This window comes from Peromyscus californicus, unplaced genomic scaffold, assembly GCF_007827085.1.
Source record: "Peromyscus californicus insignis strain IS unplaced genomic scaffold, ASM782708v3 Scaffold_3__1_contigs__length_106647218, whole genome shotgun sequence".
NCBI lineage: Eukaryota > Metazoa > Chordata > Mammalia > Rodentia > Cricetidae > Peromyscus > Peromyscus californicus.
The window spans coordinates 45,914,342-45,933,913 of record NW_026294551.1 but is presented as its reverse complement, the minus strand read 5'-3'; the positions used below and the strand labels follow the sequence as shown (position 1 = coordinate 45,933,913).

Here is a 19,572-nt window from a genome sequence, read left to right as displayed (position 1 = left end):
AGCCTGGTCTCCAAAGCGAGTTCCAGGAAAGGCGCAAAGTTACACAGAGAAACCCTGTCTTGAAAAACCAAAAAAAAAAAAAAAAAAAAAAAAAGGGCTGAGGATGTAGCTGAGTAAGTAGTAGAGCACCTGCCAAGCACGAAATAAGCCTAGGCCACTCCCCAGCATTGTAAAACACAGTCAAATGAACCTAATCCAAACACAGCTTGTTAAGGTTGGATACTAAATATTATTACATAATGAATACACAGTGCTTATTATTTGTACTGCTATATTTGAGACATTTAAGGAATTGCTCAACATCCTTAGTCATCAGGGAAATGCAAATCAAAACGACTCTGAAATATTCTTTAATTAAAATTTGTTTCAAGATACGTAGTTACTGCCCACTATTGAAAACTGTTAGCTGCCATTCCTAAAGAGTCCCAGGAGGCCGGGCGGTGGTGGCGCACGGCCTTTAATCCCAGCACTTGGGAGGCAGAGGCAGGTGGATCTCTGTGAGTTCGAGGCCAGCCTAGGCTACCAAGTGAGTTCTAGGAAAGGCGCAAAGCTACACAGAGAAACCCTGTCTCGACACCCGCCCCCACAAAAAAAAAGTCCCAGGAGCCAATGATTAATATTTAGATAGAATGGTCCAATGGACAGAGTACCTTAGAGTTGAACAGGTCTGAATTCTAATTTTGGCTCTATCCCAACTAATTTTGTGACCTTAAACAGATTTACTTGCCCTGAGCCTGTCTATCTTTTTGTAAAACAGGAACACTTTAGGATTATTATGAGAAAATACACACAAAAATCTGACTTTCCAGTGCCTGCCTCCACAGGTTGAGTTTTATTTATCACTGTTGTTCCTAATCTAACTCAGAGCAGACCTGGGTAAAGACCTGCTGATTTGAGTTGAACAAACCATTATATACTCACATTAAACCGTGTGAGAGTGTTGAATACCACTACCCAAGAGTATCTTAACCATAATCTCAATTATCTACTAGAATTTTAAAACATTTCTATTAAATCTTGTTTACTGATTGTGTGTGTGTGTGAGAGAGAGAGAGAGAGAGAGTATGTGTGTATATGCGCATGCACGTATGTGCCATAGCATCTGTGTGTAGACCAGAACTTGCAGGAGTTCTCTCTTTCCAACATGTGTGGCCCAGGGATCAAGCTTAGCTTGCCAGGCTTGGTGACAGGAACCTTTACTCAGGGAGCCATCTTTCCCACAGACCCCAGAACATAGTTTATTTCCTTGTCTTCTACCAATACAAGGGGCAAGTTTCCCTGAATTGGGCTTGGCTTTATCACGGTTTGGAAGGCACCTGTTCAAGCTAAGGTGCAAGTGTATGACAGGGAAGGCCCGTGCAATGAGGAGCCATTCACAAGTTTTCATTTCTGTTTGAAGCTGACTTCAAACATGTGGATGCAATGAATTTCCTGATGTCCTCTTTTCACACCCCCTCCCCCCACACAAGCACTGCTTTTTCTCATTCAATTGTAAGTGTTCAATAAATGCTGAATTGAAACAACATTAAATTAAGGAATAATTTAATTTCTTTATTTCAAGTCCTAAAAGTTTTTCCAGATTACAGCTCAATAATATTAGTAACAATTATGAATAAAACCAAGAACAGATGCTACTCGTGAGAACACATTAGAAATATCTGATTCATCTCACTTTAGGGTAATTCTAGACCAATAAAAATACCAACTTAAAACACTGAGGGTGAATTTGTTATCATTGATCCTTCTTTGTGCTAATTAGCTTCCTGGAAACTTTACAAAGAAATATTACAGATTTCCAAAGATTACTCCGATTATCTTAATGTCCCAGTGTTATGAATCTAAATTAAATAAAAGCAAAGTTCATCCCGGGACACTCCTAAGTACCCATCCCAACTAACTTTCTGAGATAAAACAGCTTCCACAGCTTGGTTCCCAAATCCTCCACGAGTGCTCAGCTCCATCAGTGGCTGTTGGTGATCTTGGCTGAACACCCCAGTGTGCAGACCCCTGTCTGTAACATTAAACCAGTCACCATCTCCATGGTGATTCAAGGGTAGGAGGGTAGAGAGAGAACGTTTCCTGTTCAAGCCCCTGTTGATTACTTTCTGTTTTATTGTTACCAGGGACAAAAGCTCCGAACCTGTCTGGGATGTAGTTCCCGTTTCCCTGTCATTTCCAGAGATGGGTGTGTTTACAGGGGCCCCTAATGAGTCCTGTAAGGGAGCCTTCTGCAGCTACTGGGAACATTACCACTGGCTGCCACTGCCCTCTTGTGGCAGACACGTGCCTGATTGTCACAGGTTGGCAGACACCCCACATCTACCATCAAGGCAGTTTTCAAGAGGAGTCTACTTTTATTTCTTCTATGAATCTATGAAACTATGAACATTTTGATTTGCCTTAGCAATGCTTACAGCATTTTTTAAAAATTACATTTAAGCTATAGGAATTTCAGAGTAAGCCTTTGACTATGTACAGGGATGTATTGAGAAAGCTTTTATTATGGTATTTTTAGGTCCCACTTTAATCAAACTTTTAATTACACAGGGAATTCATTATGCTGGAAACATTAGACTATAAAAAGCATGTTTTAAAATTAAACCTCAATTTGTGGATCTCTGCTTTACCAATGGGTTAATTAAGCCAAATCCCCCGGGAAGCATAGACAATGAGTAAAAACAGGCAAAGCCAAGAGAATGAAGTACCAACTTCAAGCTCAAAAGCTGAACGGCTTCCTCCAGCTCCCGACCGAGCCAGGGCCAGCGGTGTTCTTGAATGTTTTCCTTCTCCATGAGCTCCTTCAGTGTGGTTTCTCTGTTTCTGTTGCTTCACACTCCCTGAGTCATTTTAAAATTTACTCATTTAGCATTACTGCTGGTCACAATAAGCTAAAGGTCTGTCCAGAACGGATACTGGAAGGAGACGTGCGTGCAGATTTCAGCTCTATTTTCACATGGGCAGGGGAACTTGGTGATGACAACTGGGCGCTGTGGATTGACTGTTGTCTATTGAAATTGATATTGTTAGAAAATATTATATATATTTTTCTAATTGTACCGTTCATCTAACAATGTAATGCAATTTTCTGATCCTTGAATGTTATTACCAACTATTAGGATATAAAGAAATGAAAGTTAGTAGTTAGATATTATAATAGAACTTGTAGTTATATTAGGTATGTTTTCAAGATTGAGTAGATATATTTTAGATAGACAGGTTATCTTCAAACACTTCAGAGATCTACAGAATATGGCATTTAAAATGTTTTAATAACTTAGAAAATTTTTCTTTTTTGTTATGACTATGAGACATGTCGGCTCCTGGCAGTATCAATCTACTTCAGAGAAAATATGGGCATTGAAGAAACTGCATATGGAGTTAACTTTCATTGTGGCAAAAGTTAGCCACTGGACAACAAAGTATCCTCGAATCAACAGGACAAAATGGACAGACAGGACATAAAACAAAGGATTACTGATTCTTGCCAAAACAAGTGTGGTTATGGCTTTATCAAAAGGCATCTTCAGAGGCCAGGACAATATGGCACCATCCCTGAAGTGGCCTTCGCAATTCGAAAAAGGTACAGAGCCCTTTTCTTCGAAGGCAGCTGAACAGGCAGTGGGCCGATGGCCTCTGATGTGCAATGGAACAGCAGCTGAAACAGTTATTCTTGAAGAGTAACTAAGCTCACGCCTCTCAATAGTAGACTGGCATTTGATGGAGGGATATGGAGAAGAATGGGATGCTGAGATGAAGCCATATATACACAGCCAAGAAGAATGGACAGCTGAATTAAAAAACCATCAACAATTTCCAGAATTTAAAATCCTGAATCATGACATGACACTAGTGGAATTCAGGTGTTTCTGGTCCATGGACTACTCTCACTCAATGTGAGGTTGAACTGTTGACCTTGTGTACATCCTACTTCACAAATGAGTCTGTCAGATATGCTAAGCCTATAGGCTGAAGATGATGCCCCAGCACTTCGGAGAAACCTCAGGTGACTGTCCAGACAGCTGTCTGTTTCTGTCAACTCACAAATTTTTTGGAAGTTGCTTATGTGCACTTCCTGTTTTTATTTTTGTTAGCTAATATTATTTCCTTCTTGGGTCTCTGAGGGAGTTGAAGATTAGTTAGTTATAGTTGAAGATTAATTAGGATACATTTTGGACTTACCAAAATAGGATAGATAATGAAATTATTTTCTCTGAATTTGTCAAATACAAATGGACTAGACATTGTTTAGGTATTTATTACTTGTATATATTGTATATAGTTATTGTACTTTTGTATATAGTTTTTCTTATATTAGTTATAAGTTTTTTCTTTTTTTCCTTTTTATTAAAATAGAAAAGGGGAAATATGGTGATATTTTATTTGTATTAAAATATTATTTGTATGTTAATAAATAAAGTTGCCCGGGGGTCAGAGCTATTAGCAAGCCATAGGAAAGCAGGGCAGTGGTAGCGTACGCTTGTAATTCCAGCACTTGGTAGGCAGAGCTGGGTAAGTCTCTGTGTGTTCAGGGATACAGCCATTATTGGATACACATGCCTTTAATCTCAATACCAATCATGGAAAACCTGGAGGCCTATACAGACAGGCTGTGAGGAGGCGGTCATGTGGTTGGGTTTACAACCAATGAGAAGGCAGGACAGGAACTCTATATAAAGACTTTAACACAGGGGTAGCTCTGGTTCGGAGAGGTAGGACCACCGCAGGAGGAAGGGTAAGGTTTTAGCTCTTAGCTCTGACCTCTTGGCTTTCTTCTTTGCATTGGTTCTGTGTTTATTATTTAATAAGAAGGTTGGATACATCTACAGTTGTCCCAAAGGCAGACACCTCCCAGGCCTAACAGGAACGGATCGGTGTTGAACAGGGAGGAAATCTTGTTTTTTGATTTATTATAGCTGAGGTGGAAGTTTGTTCCAGGACGGATAACGAGCTCTTGAAAGCGCATAGTTCCACTCCCGCTGTGCGCACGATTGCTGTACAAAGCACCCATTCTGGACTTTTTTTTAAACAACGTAGCCATAAACCAAATGTGTCAACATCGGTCAGTGTAATTTTTTAAATAATATTTTTATTGATTATTTGGGAATTTCACATCCTGAACCCCAGCACACGCACTTCCCAGGCCTCTCAGGTTTGCCCACACCCGCCCTTTTGACCCCCCCTCCCCGAAAAAAGAAGAAAAAGAAAAAAGCAAACAAGCGAACAAACGAACAAAAGAACAAGTCCAATTTGTGTTGCCCGCACAGTCACTGGAGCGTGGTTAAACTCGCGGTGGTCAGCCCCTTAAAGAAAACTGAGTCCTCCCCCATCCAGCCCCAGCCCCTGCCAGAAGCCATCACTTGTGGAGAGCTACACTTCAGCATCCTTATTACAATTTTCTAAAAAAGATTTACTTATTTATTTATTGTGTATACAGTGTTCTGCCTGTATGTCTGCCTGCAGGCCAGAAGAGGACACCGGATCTCGTTAAGGATGGTTATAAGCCACCATGTGGTTGCTGAGAATTGAACTCAGGACCATATGGTTGCTGGGAATTGAACTTAGGACCTCTGGAAGAACAGCCAGTGCTCTTAACCTCTGAGCCATCTCTCCAGCCCCCTTTATTACAATTTTTAAGTTCTCTTCTACAGCTTTCTGCTTAGGTTGTTACTTTTTGGGGGGTTGTTACAGAAGCCTTTTAAGTTCTTCTTTCTCAATTTTGAGTCTGCAGTCATCAATACCATGGCTAAAGTAGCTCCCTTGCCCTTTCCAATCAGTGGGAGCATGGATCATGGTTTCTGGCCACAGCACAGACCACGGACAGCCACATGGTCTCCAGCATCAGTATGTGCCATGGACCTCAGCATGGTCTCCAGTGGCAGTACAGACCATGGATATCAACACAGCCCTCTGCCACAGCATGGGCCATGGACACCATCGTACCTCTCAGCAGCAGCTCAGGCCAAGGATATCAAAATGGCTTCAGGTGGCAGCACAGCCCTTCACATCCACATGGCCCTCGGTGGCAGCACAGCCCGTGGATATCATTGTAGTTTCAGCCTGCAGCACAGATCATGGACATGCATGTGGCCTTCCGTGGTGACACGGACCCTGGCCACAGTGGGACCATGGACCCAGACGTGGCCTTTGGTGGCAGTATGGACCCAGACGTGGCCATGACCTCAGGTGGCAGTGCAGGGCACTCACATCACTATGGCTCAGTCAGTGTAATTTATCTTTACAGAAATTCATGGTTCAGGGAAGAAACTCCCAACCTTTTGGTAACATACCCTAGTCAAACCTGCTTCTATGCTCCCTTTGTGGCAAAACATCTAAAGAACTGTCTTCACTCCTCCCTTCGTAAATCATCTGTGGTAATTTGAATGTAATTGGCCTCCATAAGCTCATTGGAAGTGGAACTATTAGAGGTGTGGCCTTTTGGAGGAAATGTATACTGTGGGGCTTTGAGGTCTCCTATGCTCAAGATAGACCCAGTGTCTCAGACCAATTCTTGTTGCCTGCGGGTAAAGATGTAGGACTCTCAGCTCTTTCTCCAGCACCATGTCTGCCTGCATGCTGCCATGTCCCACCATGATGATAATGGACTGAACCTCTGAACTGTAAGCCACCCAATTGAATATTTTCCTTTATAAGAGTTGTGTGGTTACTGTATCTCTTCACAGTAATAGAAACCCTAACTAAGACAGAAGTTGGTACCAGGGACTGAAGTATTGCTGTGGTAGGCCTGACCATGTTTTTGTTTGGAGGAATGTGAACTTTGGTACTTTGAGTTAGGGAAGCAGTGGAATGCTTTAAGTGTGGCTTAATGGGCCATACTAGTAGGAGCATGGAAGACAGTGGTGTTGAGGATGATTTAAACTGTGGGGTGGGGGATGGCTCAAGAGGTTTCAGAAGAGAAGAATATTAATATGTGGCCTAGAGATCATTCTTGCGATGTTTTGGTGAAGAATATAGCTGCTTTTTGCCCTTGTCTAAACAGTCTGCCTGAGGTTAGAGTGAAGAGATTTGGATTAATTCCCCTGGCGAAGGAAATCTTGGAACAGCCTAGTATTCACTCTGTTGTGTGGTTATTGCTAGTCACTCTTCTACAGATTTATAATGAAAAGGAGCAAGATGAACAAGGAAAAATGCAAAATGTACAATTTGAGGAAAAAAGGAGCACCAGGAAGTGGATTGGAGCTAAGTCCTGTGTTCAAGGAGATAAGCAGATTAAGAAATAGAAAACAGGGAGTGGTGACCTCAGGGCAAGATCTCACCCAGCTAAGTTTCCACCTTGTGAAAAGGGATTAAAAGAAAAATTTAGAGCCAGGTGTGGTGGTACACATCTTTAATCCCAACATTCTGGAGACAGAAGCAAGCAGATCTCTAAGTGCAAGGCCAGCCTGGTCTATAGGTTGAGCTCCAGGACAGTCAAGCTTAGGTAGTGAAGGAAACCATGGGAAGCAGAAAGCCTGTGAAGATGTAATTGAACCAGGGGGTCATGTTCCAGCCCAGGCAAGCAGCTGAACTTGGCTGCTTTGGCTACATGTTTCTGGCTTTAGAGTCAAGGATAGAAGAAAGGAATCTTCCTCCATGACTAAGGAAAGCCACTGAGGCCACCAGGCATGTGTCTTGGTGTCCCTGAATATCCCAGAGAGGCCGTTGTATGAAGCTATGAAGGAGAAGCCTGGATTGCCTTGGAGACCCCAAGATGTTAGAGATGCCAGAGTCTTGGGATACCTGCTGAAAAAAAGCTGCTAACAGGGAGTGGAACCAGCCCAAGAGAAAGAAGTGTGTTGCAGTCAACAAAGCTGAAAGGAGTTGGAGATTTGAAGAGCGTTTTGACATCAGACATGGAGATGCAAAGTTTGGAGTTTGCTCAGCTGTTTTTTGGTCTTGCTTTAGTCCACTATTTCCTCTTTATGCTCCCTTCCCTATGTTTTGGAACAGTAACGTATATCCTGTTCCATTATATGTTGGAAGTATATGATCTGTTTTTTTATTTCAGTTTTATAGGGGATTACATTTAAGAGATTGCATGAATCTTAGAAGAGACTTTGAACTTTGGACTTTAAAATATTGTTGAGACTGTGATAGACTATGGGGACTTTTGAAATTGGACTAAGTGCATTTTGCACTATTGTACTGTTACAAGCTTATGGGGGCCAGGGAGTGGAATGTGGTAGTTTGAATGTAATTGGCCCCCATAAACTCATTGGGAGTGGCACTATTAGGATGTACAGCTTTGTTGGAATAGGTGTGGCCTTGTTAGAGGAAGTGTGTCACTGTGGCTTTGAGGTCTTCTATGCTCAAGATACAACCAGTGTCTCAGACCACTTCCTGTTGCCTGCAGGTCAAGATGTAGAACTCACAGCTCCTTCTCCAGTACCATGTCTGCCTGCATGTCACCATTGCCCACCATGATGATAATAGACTAAACCTCTGAAAATATAAACCATCCCAATTAAATGTTTTTCCTTTATAAGAGTTGCTGTGCTCATGCTGTGTCTTTGCAGCAAGAGAAACCCTAACTAAGGCATCATCTATTGGCCAATAAATCTCAATTTTATATCCCCACCTAGAGCTTTCTTCAGAATCTCAGAGTTCTTTTTATAGTTACCTACTCACATCTCTGCTCACATGCCCAATAGACAGCCCAACCTCAGCATGCCAGATGTGAATGCTTCAACAATATTTATCTCATTTATTTGTGTGTGTGCATATACGTGCCTGTGTGTATGCATGTGAATGCCTATGGAAGTCAGAATAGGGCACTGGGTTCCTAGGAACTGGAGTGACAGGTGGTTGTGAGCCACATCAGATGTGGGTGCTGGGAACTAAACATCAGTCCTCCGCCAGAGCACCAAGTACTCTCTCAGCAAGCTAAAGCAGCTGAGCCATCTTTCCAGCCCCCAGATTGGAACTCTTCATCTCCCTGCACCGATTCTCTTCCCTACAGTGTTTTTTAATTTCACTAATGGCTCCTCCATCCTCCCAAACCATAGTCCACCTTGGCTCTTGTTCTGTTCACATTTCACACCCAAGCTGTGTAGTTACATTTTGGTTCTAACCAAAATCTGTACTATATATCTTCCGACCACTTTTCACCATCTGTCAGGACCATTCCCATGTAAATTCCTGCAGCAGCTCCTCTGGGCATTCTCTTTGACTACCCCCACCCCGGAAAGGCCTTTTTGTCACAGAAGCAGAATGGTTCTTTTATTTCCTTCATCCTTCTTCCCTTCAATCTCTTTCTTTCTTTCAATGGAGTCTAACTAGGTAGTCTTGGGTGGCCTCGAGCTCACTATATAGGCCAAGCTGGCCTTGAACTCACATAGATCTGCCTGACTGCCTCCCAAATTTTGGAATTAAAAATGGGCATCACCATGCCCAATTCCTTATATTTCCTTATTTTATTTATTTTTTAGATGGGGTCTTGCCATATAACTCAGGTTGACTTTTGAATTCATAATCCTTCTGCCTTAGCCTTTGAGTGCTGGAAGTATGAGCCACTATTCTAGCCATTAGAGTGATTCTTTCATAGCATAAGGCATGTCATGAAACACTTCTGCTTACATTCTATTCTCATATTATGTTATGATGGTGTGAGGCTCTGACTGTTTCTGCCCACTTCCCAACCCCATGACCTCATCTTAAATGTTTCTCTAACTCTCTTACTCTGCACCTGACACGATGTCCTCCTGAATGTTTCAACACACTGCATATTCCTGCCTTATATGGCCTTTGCAGTCACTCTATGCTCTGCCTGGCGCACACTCCACAGAAGTTATCTATATAGCTGATTTCCTTGACTCAATTTCACCTTTTGACAAGGTCTATCTGACTATTTATATCTGTACTCCTTCAGACAACAAGACCTTAGGTGGGAGCCACACCATCACCTAAGAGAAAACAAAACTCCACCCCATGTTTCCTCCCGGTCTCCCCCAAATGCACTCAATTGCCTTACCATGCTTACCCATTTTAGCATGTGTTTTTTATACATTTATTATGTTTTCTGCTGTGTGTATATGTGTATGTGTTACTGGGAAGGGATTCTAGAGCTCTGTGCCTGTAGGCCAGTGCTCTGCCACTGAGCTGTAGCCCAGCACTGTGCCGTTGATTCTCGGCTCTCCTCTGGATGGATAAGGTCTGTAGGGTTTTGATTTTGTTTTAGATAAGAGCTCACACTAGCCCAGGTGGTGATGACTCTCCTGACAGCAGGCCATGTAAGTTTCATGAGAGCGGGGACCTTAGTCAGCTTACTCACTATTGTTTCCCAAGGTCCTAAAACAGTCTGGCACATAGTCAACACTTTTTAAAAAGTGGTTGAGCAAAGGCTGAAGCGATCAAGTTTTAGAAGTGAGCAGCGATGAATGAATGCCAATGGTAACAGGAGAAAGCAGACTCTTACATCAATGGAGAAGGCCTGGACCAAACTTACTGCACATCCCAGGAACCTCACAGGACTCAGAAAGGTGTCTAGATGCTGATCAGGAAAGTTAGAGTTCTTAGGAATCCTCCTCATATTACAGCTCCGGGGGACTTCGTCTCCCACTTCTAGAAATATCTCAGGATAACACAGAGAGTTTCAGAGTGGGGCATTAGACTGAGCTGGCAGTTCCCCGATGAAAATGGGGAGGTGCTAAGATGTGTTCTAAATGTGGAGGTCCTGCAGACTTCCCCATTAGGCCCTAGAATTCGGGAAGACAGGCTCTTTCCTCTCCAGACAGAGTAACAGAAGACTCTTGTCACACAGGGAGCTGATAGCTCAAGATAAAGAAGTTAGAGATGCACAGACACTGGAAGTCATTTCACTCTTAAACAAACCATTTCATCTGAGACACAGATATTCAGACACCAAAAGAGAAAGGAAGGGGAGAAACTCCAGGGAGGAGAAAACTTCAAGATGCCATTAGCAATGCCTGAACTGTGAACAGGAGGCTGAAGGCAGGGAGAGCTTAGAGCACAGCGACAGGGGAGTTCTTCGCCATCAAACACGCACACCTCCCCAGCCACGGAATCAGCCGAGAAGACTGAGCTTACCTGAAAGGAAAGCAAAAGGGCAAAGAGATGGAAAATAGGATAGAAAATAAGACATTTGTTTACCTATTTAAAGATGCTGGGAATCAAGCCTAGGGCTTCATGCAAGCTAGTAAGAGATCTGCGGAGCTATACCCTAGCCACTAAAAAGAAGGATTTTGAAGATCGAGTCTAGGAGAAGCAATGTCTGAACATAGGAAAGGGAGAGGAGAGTCAGCACCAGCCTCCAGGTCACCTGTCCTGGGTAAATGTACTGTCCTGCAGCTGGCGGAGCAGAGAAAAGGCCTGTGGAGAAAAAGAGGCCACTTCCAAGCAGACGCAGCGTGGCCTCAGGAAGTGAAATCCACGTTAGATTTTAGCTGCCACTCACCTCCTCAGTGGGGCACCTTCATGCAGTGTGCAGCTTGCACAGTTATAATAGCAACCTTGATGCTCTGTCAGTATCTAGGAGGTGAGGACCTGGATTTCACAACTGAAAAGGCCCAGCAAGCACTGCAGACCAATGGACGAAAACAGCCATGTCCAAGATTATCATTATGAAATTTCACAACGTTGGGGATAAAGGGGTGATTCTATAGCTTCTAGGGAGAAGCAAGACAAAGGTAACGCTTGGAAAATCAGAAACAAGAAAAGCTTCCAATACCTCAGTAGCAACTTTGGACTTAAAAAGCCATAGAGACGTTTCCACAAAAGTAAAACAGAGCTACCACATGACCTAGCAATTTCACTCCTAAGGTCTATGCCCATGAGAACAGAATATGCACATTCAAAAAAAACTATAAACAAATGTTCCTGGTATAATCCCAAGAGCCAAAAACAAAAACCCCAGAGGCCCATGAACTGATAAATGGATAAGTGAAATACAGATTACCAATATATAGATAACTCAGTCATAAGAAAGGAATGAACAACTAATATACATTAAAATGTAAGTGAGCCCTGAAAACACTACAGTGAATGAAAGAAACCAGATACAAAGGCCGCCTAGTCTATAATCCCATTTATATCACAGTCTGGATGGGCACATCCGAACGGACAGGAAGCAGATCAGCAGATGCTGGGGACAGAGTGAGGAAAGAGAGGGAGTGAGTGCTAGTGGGGCTGCAGCTTCTTTTGAAAACATCATAGAATTGGACAGTGGTGATGATCGCACAACTTGGTGTATTAACCAAACCACCAAGCTGCGGATTTCCGAAGTGTGTGATGTTTCCTCTTCTTTTCTCTTTCTTTCTCTTTTTGACAGGATTTCATATACTCCAGGTTGGCTTGAACTTGTCATGTAACTGAGGATGACCTTGACTTAAGATTCCTCTGATTAGGGCTGGAGAGATGGCTCAGAGGTTAAGAGCACTGGCTGTTCTTCCAGAGGTCCTGAGTTCAATTCCCAGCAACCACCTAGTGGCTTACAACCATCTGTAATGAGAGCTGGTGCTCTCTTCCAACATGCAGACAGAACGCTGTATACATAATAAATAAATCAATCATGGGGAAAAAAAGATTCTTCTGCTTCTACCTCCCAAGTGCTGGTATTACAGACCTGTGCCACCATGCCTCTTTTTCTGTGGTATGGGGGATTGATCCCACATGCATATGCTTGGCAAGCACTCTAACAAAATGACATGCAACTTAAGATTGGCACCTCAATTTTTAAAAAAAGACAGTGGGTCTCTATGTCTCAAGTTAGAGAGTTTCCTCTAATCTGGTGACCTTTTAAGAGTGAGAGGTCTAAAAACGGAACCTCTGAAGTCTCCAACTCCTAAATGGCTTCAAAATTATTTTCCTCAGCAAAGTCCATATCAAGTACGAGGGCTAAATGCAAACATTTTCAGACATGGAATACCTGGACTATGTACCATTCATGCAGTCTTTCTCAGGAAACTACCACTCAAGGAGGGCTCAGTGGTAGAGTGCTTCCTTAGCTAAGTGTGGACCCTGGGTCAGAGACCCAGCACTAAGGAAGAAGTAAGAAGACAGAACACTGCTGTCAGGATACTGTGCGGAGAGGGAGAGGCTTTGAACACTCAGTCCTAACTGGGACGTTTACATAAACTCTTCCCAAGGCTCAAGGACCTATGAGGAAGAGGAGGGAGAAAGACTGTCAGAGCCAGAGGTGATGGACGACTCCAAGACATCAATGTCTTCCAGACACAACAGGGTTGAGACACATGAACTCACAGACCCTGTGACAGCTCACACAGACTGTGATGGCACACACAGACCCCAGACGGCTCACACAGACCGTGACGGCACACACAGACTGTGACAGCACACATAGACCCCGGACGGCTCACACAGACCATGACGGCACACCCAGACCGTGACGGCACACACAGACCCTGTGACGGCACACACAGACCGTGACGGCACACACAGACCGTGACGGCACACACAGACCCCGTGACGGCACACACAGACCCCGTGACGGCACACACAGAGACCCCGTGACGGCTCACACAGACCGTGACGGCACACAAAGACCCCGTGACGGCACACACAGACCCGGTGACGGCACACACAGACCCCGTGACAGCTCACACAGACCGTGACGGCACACACAGACCCCGTGACAGCTCACACAGACCGTGACGGCACACACAGACCCCGTGACGGCACACACAGACCCCGTGACGGCACACACAGAGACCCCGTGACGGCACACACAGACCGTGACAGCACACACAGACCGTGACAGCACACCCAGACCCCGTGACAGCTCACACAGACCGTGACGGCACACACAGACCGTGACGGCTCACACAGACCGTGACGGCACACAAAAACCGTGACGGCACACACAGACCCCGTGATGGCACACACAGACCCGGTGACGGCACACACAGACCCCGTGATGGCACACACAGACCGTGACGGCACACACAGACCGTGACGGCACACACAGACCCCGTGACGGCACACACAGACCGTGACGGCACACAAAAACCGTGACGGCACACACAGACCCCCGTGACGGCACACACAGACCGTGACGGCACCCCCTTCCCCCTAGGTTCAAGCTAACAAACCCCAGCACTGGGAAGGGAAGTGGACACAAATTCCCCGTCCTAACCAAGAAGCTATTTTAAATGATACCTTCCAGGAAAGAGAAAATCCGTTTTCTCCAATGGGGTGCCACTGGGTCTATCAACCACACTCAGGCCCCACGCTCTGCCTCGCAGCCCCAAAACCAGGCAGAACCTGCAGATATCGCTGGTGCCATCTCATGCGGAGCGGGCTTCCTGAATAGGAGCTCTTCTTTACGTTACAAGAAGGCCACACAGATCTTGAACACTAACAGATTGCCCTGCCCAAAGGCTTCTCTCCTGACACAAACAGAAAGACGTGCCCAAAGAACTCTTTCCCTTCCCTTAAACACGAAGCTTAGACTTCCTTGATATAGCTTCATCTAAATGAGAGAGGACTGATATCTGGTGACCTATGAACTTGGTTGATTGCCACAGAGACTGATAACATGAAAGGGTTGCTGGTTTTGGCTGTGTCCCATTCGGTTACCTGAAGTTCTGATTACTGCCACCAGAGGGCACTATTGGAAAGCAAACCGCCCTGGGCAGTCCTTCCGTGGTCAAGGCTGCTGAGGGAAAGGCTAGAGGAGTTCAAAGTCAGGGCAAGTGGTGGAAATTTGCACGTGTTCTGAGCAGAGCGCGCAACTGCAGGTGGCTCTAGCAGGCAAATCTGAGACAGAGCCTGAAGGGTTCCTTTGAGAACCACAGAAGGAGCCTTTTGCCTCTCCTGGGTGGGGGATGGGCTTATTATGGGTGCATCTGCAGGGTGTAGAATGGCAAGGGCTGCTCATTATCCTTATTCTTTATGACAGAGGGTCTGCACTGAAGATCTCTGGGTGTCTACGTCCTTGTCCAAGAAGGGGACCTTTACTCGGGAACACAAGGAACCCTGGCAGCAAGGTCTGGCTCTAGGCTGAGGGGCTGGCAGGTTGGTGGGGACCAAAGAGGAGTAAGGTCTTGGGGAGAACACCAATTAGACAAACTGGTCACACATGGGAGGTGCTGCTGCAGTTCTTAGTGCGTGCTAACTCTCTCCAAAGGAAGAACCGGAGACTGGAGGGAGACTGAGCTTGGAGACAGGGGCCCGGATGCAGACTTCTCTGGACTTCAAAGTCCTCAAATATAGAAGTACATGAGAGTATACAGGGGACAAGTTGTAATCGTAGCCACTCAGAAGAGCCGAGGCAGGAGGATCGCAAGTTCAAGGCCTGCCTGGGTTTTAGAGTTCAAGAACAGCCTAGGCAACTTAGTGAGACCCTCAAAATAAAAAGTAAAGGGAGTAAGGGGTCTAGCTTAGTGGTAGAGTGCTTGCCTAGCATGTTCAATATTCAGACAGACAGACAGACACAGACACACGCACACACAGCAGACAGTGAACAGTATCCAGTTTTGTTATTGCTGTTGTTATTGATTCTCTTGAACACAACCTTAAAAGCTAGGCCTGCGGCACCCGTGAATCCAGAGGCTCCCAGGAATGAGCTCAGGGTCATGAGCTCACGCAGAATTCCAAATGGGAGTTCTATGCCGGACTCACCTTGCTCACGGTCCGCAATAATTTTTTGAGTCTCATGTCCTCTCCTGTTCCCAAGCATTCTCAAACTCCCGGGAGTACCTCACTTTCCTAGTACCAGCTCTATGACGTCCCACCCAACCAGCTCAGTGCTCTGCCACCTGTGCCTACAGCCTGAGGTCCAGCCATCCTCTCTCCCTTCCCTTGCCGTGGTCTCTCCTTTGTCCCGGAGGTCTCTCAGTTCTGAGCCTCTCAACCTAAACTATGTACCACAGAAGCCAAAAGTCTGACTTGGTGGAGTCAGAGAGAGGACAGCGGAGGGGGAGGAACTGATTTGGGGAGTCCAGAGAAGTCTGTGTCTGTCTCCCAGGATGCCTGGCTCCGAGCTCAGTTCTCCCCACCCAACCCCCACAACTGGTTGCTTCTTTTGGAGAGAATTCACAGAGCCTTTTCTCCTGCTGATGATTAAGGGGTGTTTTTTGTTTGTTTTGTTTTGGAGACTGAGTCTGTATGCAGCATTGGCTGGCCGGTGGTAAACCAGGCTGGCCCTGAACTTGCATATCTTTCTGCTTCTGCCTTTTACATCAATCAGTGATTAGTTTTTCCTAAGTTGCAAAGAGGAAAACACGTTCTTTACTTAGTTCTCTTGCATGCACAGCCTGAGGCATCTGGTAGAGGAATCCACACCTTTGCAGGAATGCATCCTTGTATTTGTGCATTTCCTTTAAGATGTGGCTGATTCTCTGTGACAGGTTCCTAGTTCCCTCCAACCCAAGAGCCTCCTTGCTCTGTGGTCTTGCTGGTTTCCCTCTAAAGGGCAGCATTACCAGCTTCTACACACGAGTGCTCTTTATAATGATTTTTTTGCTCTTTATTGGAGCTAAAACCAGAAAGTTTTTTGCTTAATGTTCCATTTCTCAGTTTGCTTTGAGATGAAGGTTTGTAATGTCTGGCTGCCCTGGCCATCTGGACTGAAGTGATCCTCCGGACTCAGCTTCCTCAGTAGTGAGAGCTATAAACAAGCTTTGAGTAATGTAGTCACGTAATGAGTACATTTTGGGTAAGGAGCACATGTAGTCAGTAAGGGGAGACAGACATACCTTTGAATTCAAGTGTGGCATGGACCCCTTAGGGGATAGAGCAAATTGTAGATTGTATCCTTCCTTTTAGAAAACTCATGACATTTTTATTTTCATGTAACTCAATTTAAGAACCATTTGTTTTACTATAATGGAAATCTCTCACAGTTTTTTTTCTGCTTATATATTTAAATTATTAGGCAGAAACTTACCTAGGACATAGTCCATAACAAGCTGTACGTTAATGTTCATATCGATAGCCGTTGGATCAAACACACAAAGATCCTCAACTAAGTACTTGTTAATGTACTGTGAAGAAAGAACAAAAGAAAAGTTATGTGATCACCCAGCAGAAACACAGAGCCCAGCCCACTAGCTTCCACAATCCCACACAGGTACATTCTCAACAGGCAGAATGGATCTCTGCTTAGGAATCAGAGTAACTGTAGCCTCTTAAAAGGAGTTTGGTAACGTTCCTTCTGTTTCTATTATGTGGAACAATTTAAAAAGTATTGGTATTAACTCTTCTTTGAAGATCTGGTAGAATTCTGCATTGAAACCATCTGGTCCTGGGCTTTTTTTGGTTGGGAGACTTTTAATGACTGTTTCTATTTCCTTAGGTGTTACTGGTCTATTTAAATAGTTTATCTGGTCTTGATTTAACTTAGGTATGTGGTACCTATCCAGAAAATTGTCCATTTCTTTTAGATTTTCCAATTTTGTGGAGTACAGGTTTTTGAAGTATGACCTGATGATTCTCTGGATTTCCTCAATGTTAGTTGTTATGTCTCCCTTTTCATTTCCGATTTTGTTAATTTGGATGCCCTCTCTCTGCCTTTTGGTGCCTCAACTGAATGTACCAGGCTCTGCTGACTCCCAATGGGAGACCTTACCTTGGAGGAGGTGGGAATGGGGGATGGGTTGGGGGGAAGGCTGGGGGTGGGAGGAGGGAGGACAGGGGAATCTGAGGTTGATATATAAAATGAATAGAAAATCTTTTAATAAAAAAACACTACATACAAGCCACTTCAATACTGAACATATATGATAAAAGAATAAACATGTGAAGAACTAAAAAAAAATGGATCTCTGCTGTTGGATGTCAAGATCATGGTTGGCTTTGAGGTATGTGGTTTGGGGAGAGGGCTTGTGAGAAACTATACAAAACATGGGCTTTTGAGATGTCACTGTGTTGTCTGTGAACACAGAGGTGGGTCATGAGGGTCTTTCCTTTGAGAAGGTTCTTGCATCTTGTATACCTGTGAGTTCTGCCGTTATAATTTGTACACCAAAAATAAAAAAAACCCAACACTCCAAAACTCATAAAAGCCACCCCAAACTCACAAAAGACACCCCAAACCACAAAAAGCCATCCCAAACTCACAAAAGATACCCCAAACTCACAAACTTCCACTTTTCCCACTCTTCCAAGTCACTGGAAGTTTCTATATCCTGCTGAGAGAACAAGATAGATCCTTTCAGAATGTCATGCACAAGGGCCACGTTGGCGTCTATATACTGGGAACCGATGTCTGAAGAAAGCGTCACATCCTCGCGAGGTCTGTGCTCATAGAGCAGCAGAGACACAAAGTCCATGGATGTGAGGAGCTGAAGGCACTCCCGAAGCTCCTGCAACATGACCCGGAAGAAGAGAATTCCTGCCCTCGTGACTTCTCCGGCCTTTTCCATCTCTGCAATTACATACATGCTAACTGAAGAGGTTATTCTTTTACAGGAGTCCGAGGATATTATAATAAACTATTTTTTTCAAGCAAAAGAGATTCATTTCCTACCATCTCAAGAAATTTTAGTTTCTTAAATCATGAAATAAAAAAGCAAAATAGAATTATGTCTGATGTATCATTTAGGGATTAAAAATTGAAGGGAAAAAAAACAATCCAAAAATCTGAGTTTTATAGTTAGGGCTTAGTTTAAAGACTTTCTCCATTACTAATTATATTGTCCTTTGAATATATACATACATACGTATATACATATATACATACATACATACATATACATACATACATACATATATTCTTTTATGGGAATAGAGCCAATCCCTACTTCTTTGATGAGACCTGGGAATTAAAAGAATGAGTACTTAATCTTGTTAGGCCTGGTACCAGAGGCCTATAATCCCAGCTATGTGGAAGGCTGAGGCTGGAAATTATGAGTTCAAGGTCTTCCATGAACTTTATAGTAAGTTCAAGGCCAGCTTGGACAATGTAGTGAGACCTTGTCTCAAAGTAAAACTGAAAAATAGGGCTAGGGATAGAGCCTTGTCTCTGGGGTTAATCCCCAGGGCTTCGAATAAAAGCTGCTTGATCTCAGAATCTGCACACACCGGATGCTTGCAGGGCATGCGTCTTCTTTCTTTCTTTTTCCCCCCTCCCTCCTTTATTTTCTTCCTCATCTTAAGTGATCCTCCTGCATCAGCCTCTGCAGTAGCTGGGATCACAGGCTGGTGTCACCACACTTGGATTTTTTCCTTCCACCACACTCTATGTTACAGCTGTAGGTCATTCCACTTAATCCCACCAGTTGTTACTGTAAATCTGTCCAGTTCACTCTCGCTGAGGGTTTTTCATGCTTTCTTCTCACCCACTCTCTAAGATGATATTGTGCTAAGGGTAGCCTAGGGTACACAGTGCTAAGGGTAGCCTCGAGTACATGGAGTTCCAAGAACTAGGGGACTGGTCTTGGCCCAGCCAGTGGCTTGTTATTGAAACTTGGAAATTCACTTTAGTTTTGTAGGTTTTAGCTCTTCAATCTGTAAAACAAGATGTTCAAATTATTTGATGCTGCGGAAAAAACAGCCAAAACCAAATTTGAGTCCAGCTTTTCCCATTTGTTGTTTATTTTTACCGACTCTCACTTTCTGTGCCTGTGAAATGGGCTACTACTATTGCCCTCATACGTT

The 19,572-nt window shown here is 44.1% G+C and overlaps 1 protein-coding gene across 13 annotated transcripts in view; it reads right to left on the bottom strand.

Annotated features, from left to right (window-relative positions):
* The window catches only part of Efcab5 (EF-hand calcium binding domain 5), a 139,686-nt gene that overhangs the window by 2,085 nt on the left and 118,029 nt on the right, over nt 1–19,572 (bottom strand). For 11 of the 13 annotated variants that reach the window (XM_052755967.1, XM_052755966.1, XM_052755971.1 and 8 more), the window contains 2 exons: nt 18,054–18,340; nt 16,862–16,958 (listed from right to left, as the gene is read on the bottom strand). In XM_052755967.1, the coding sequence (XP_052611927.1) occupies nt 16,862–16,958; nt 18,054–18,340 (384 nt within the window). Of the gene's footprint in view, nt 1–123; nt 12,498–16,861; nt 16,959–18,053; nt 18,341–19,572 lie in introns of those variants that run through there. The other 2 variants (XM_052755964.1, XM_052755969.1) reach the window with 2 other exon arrangements.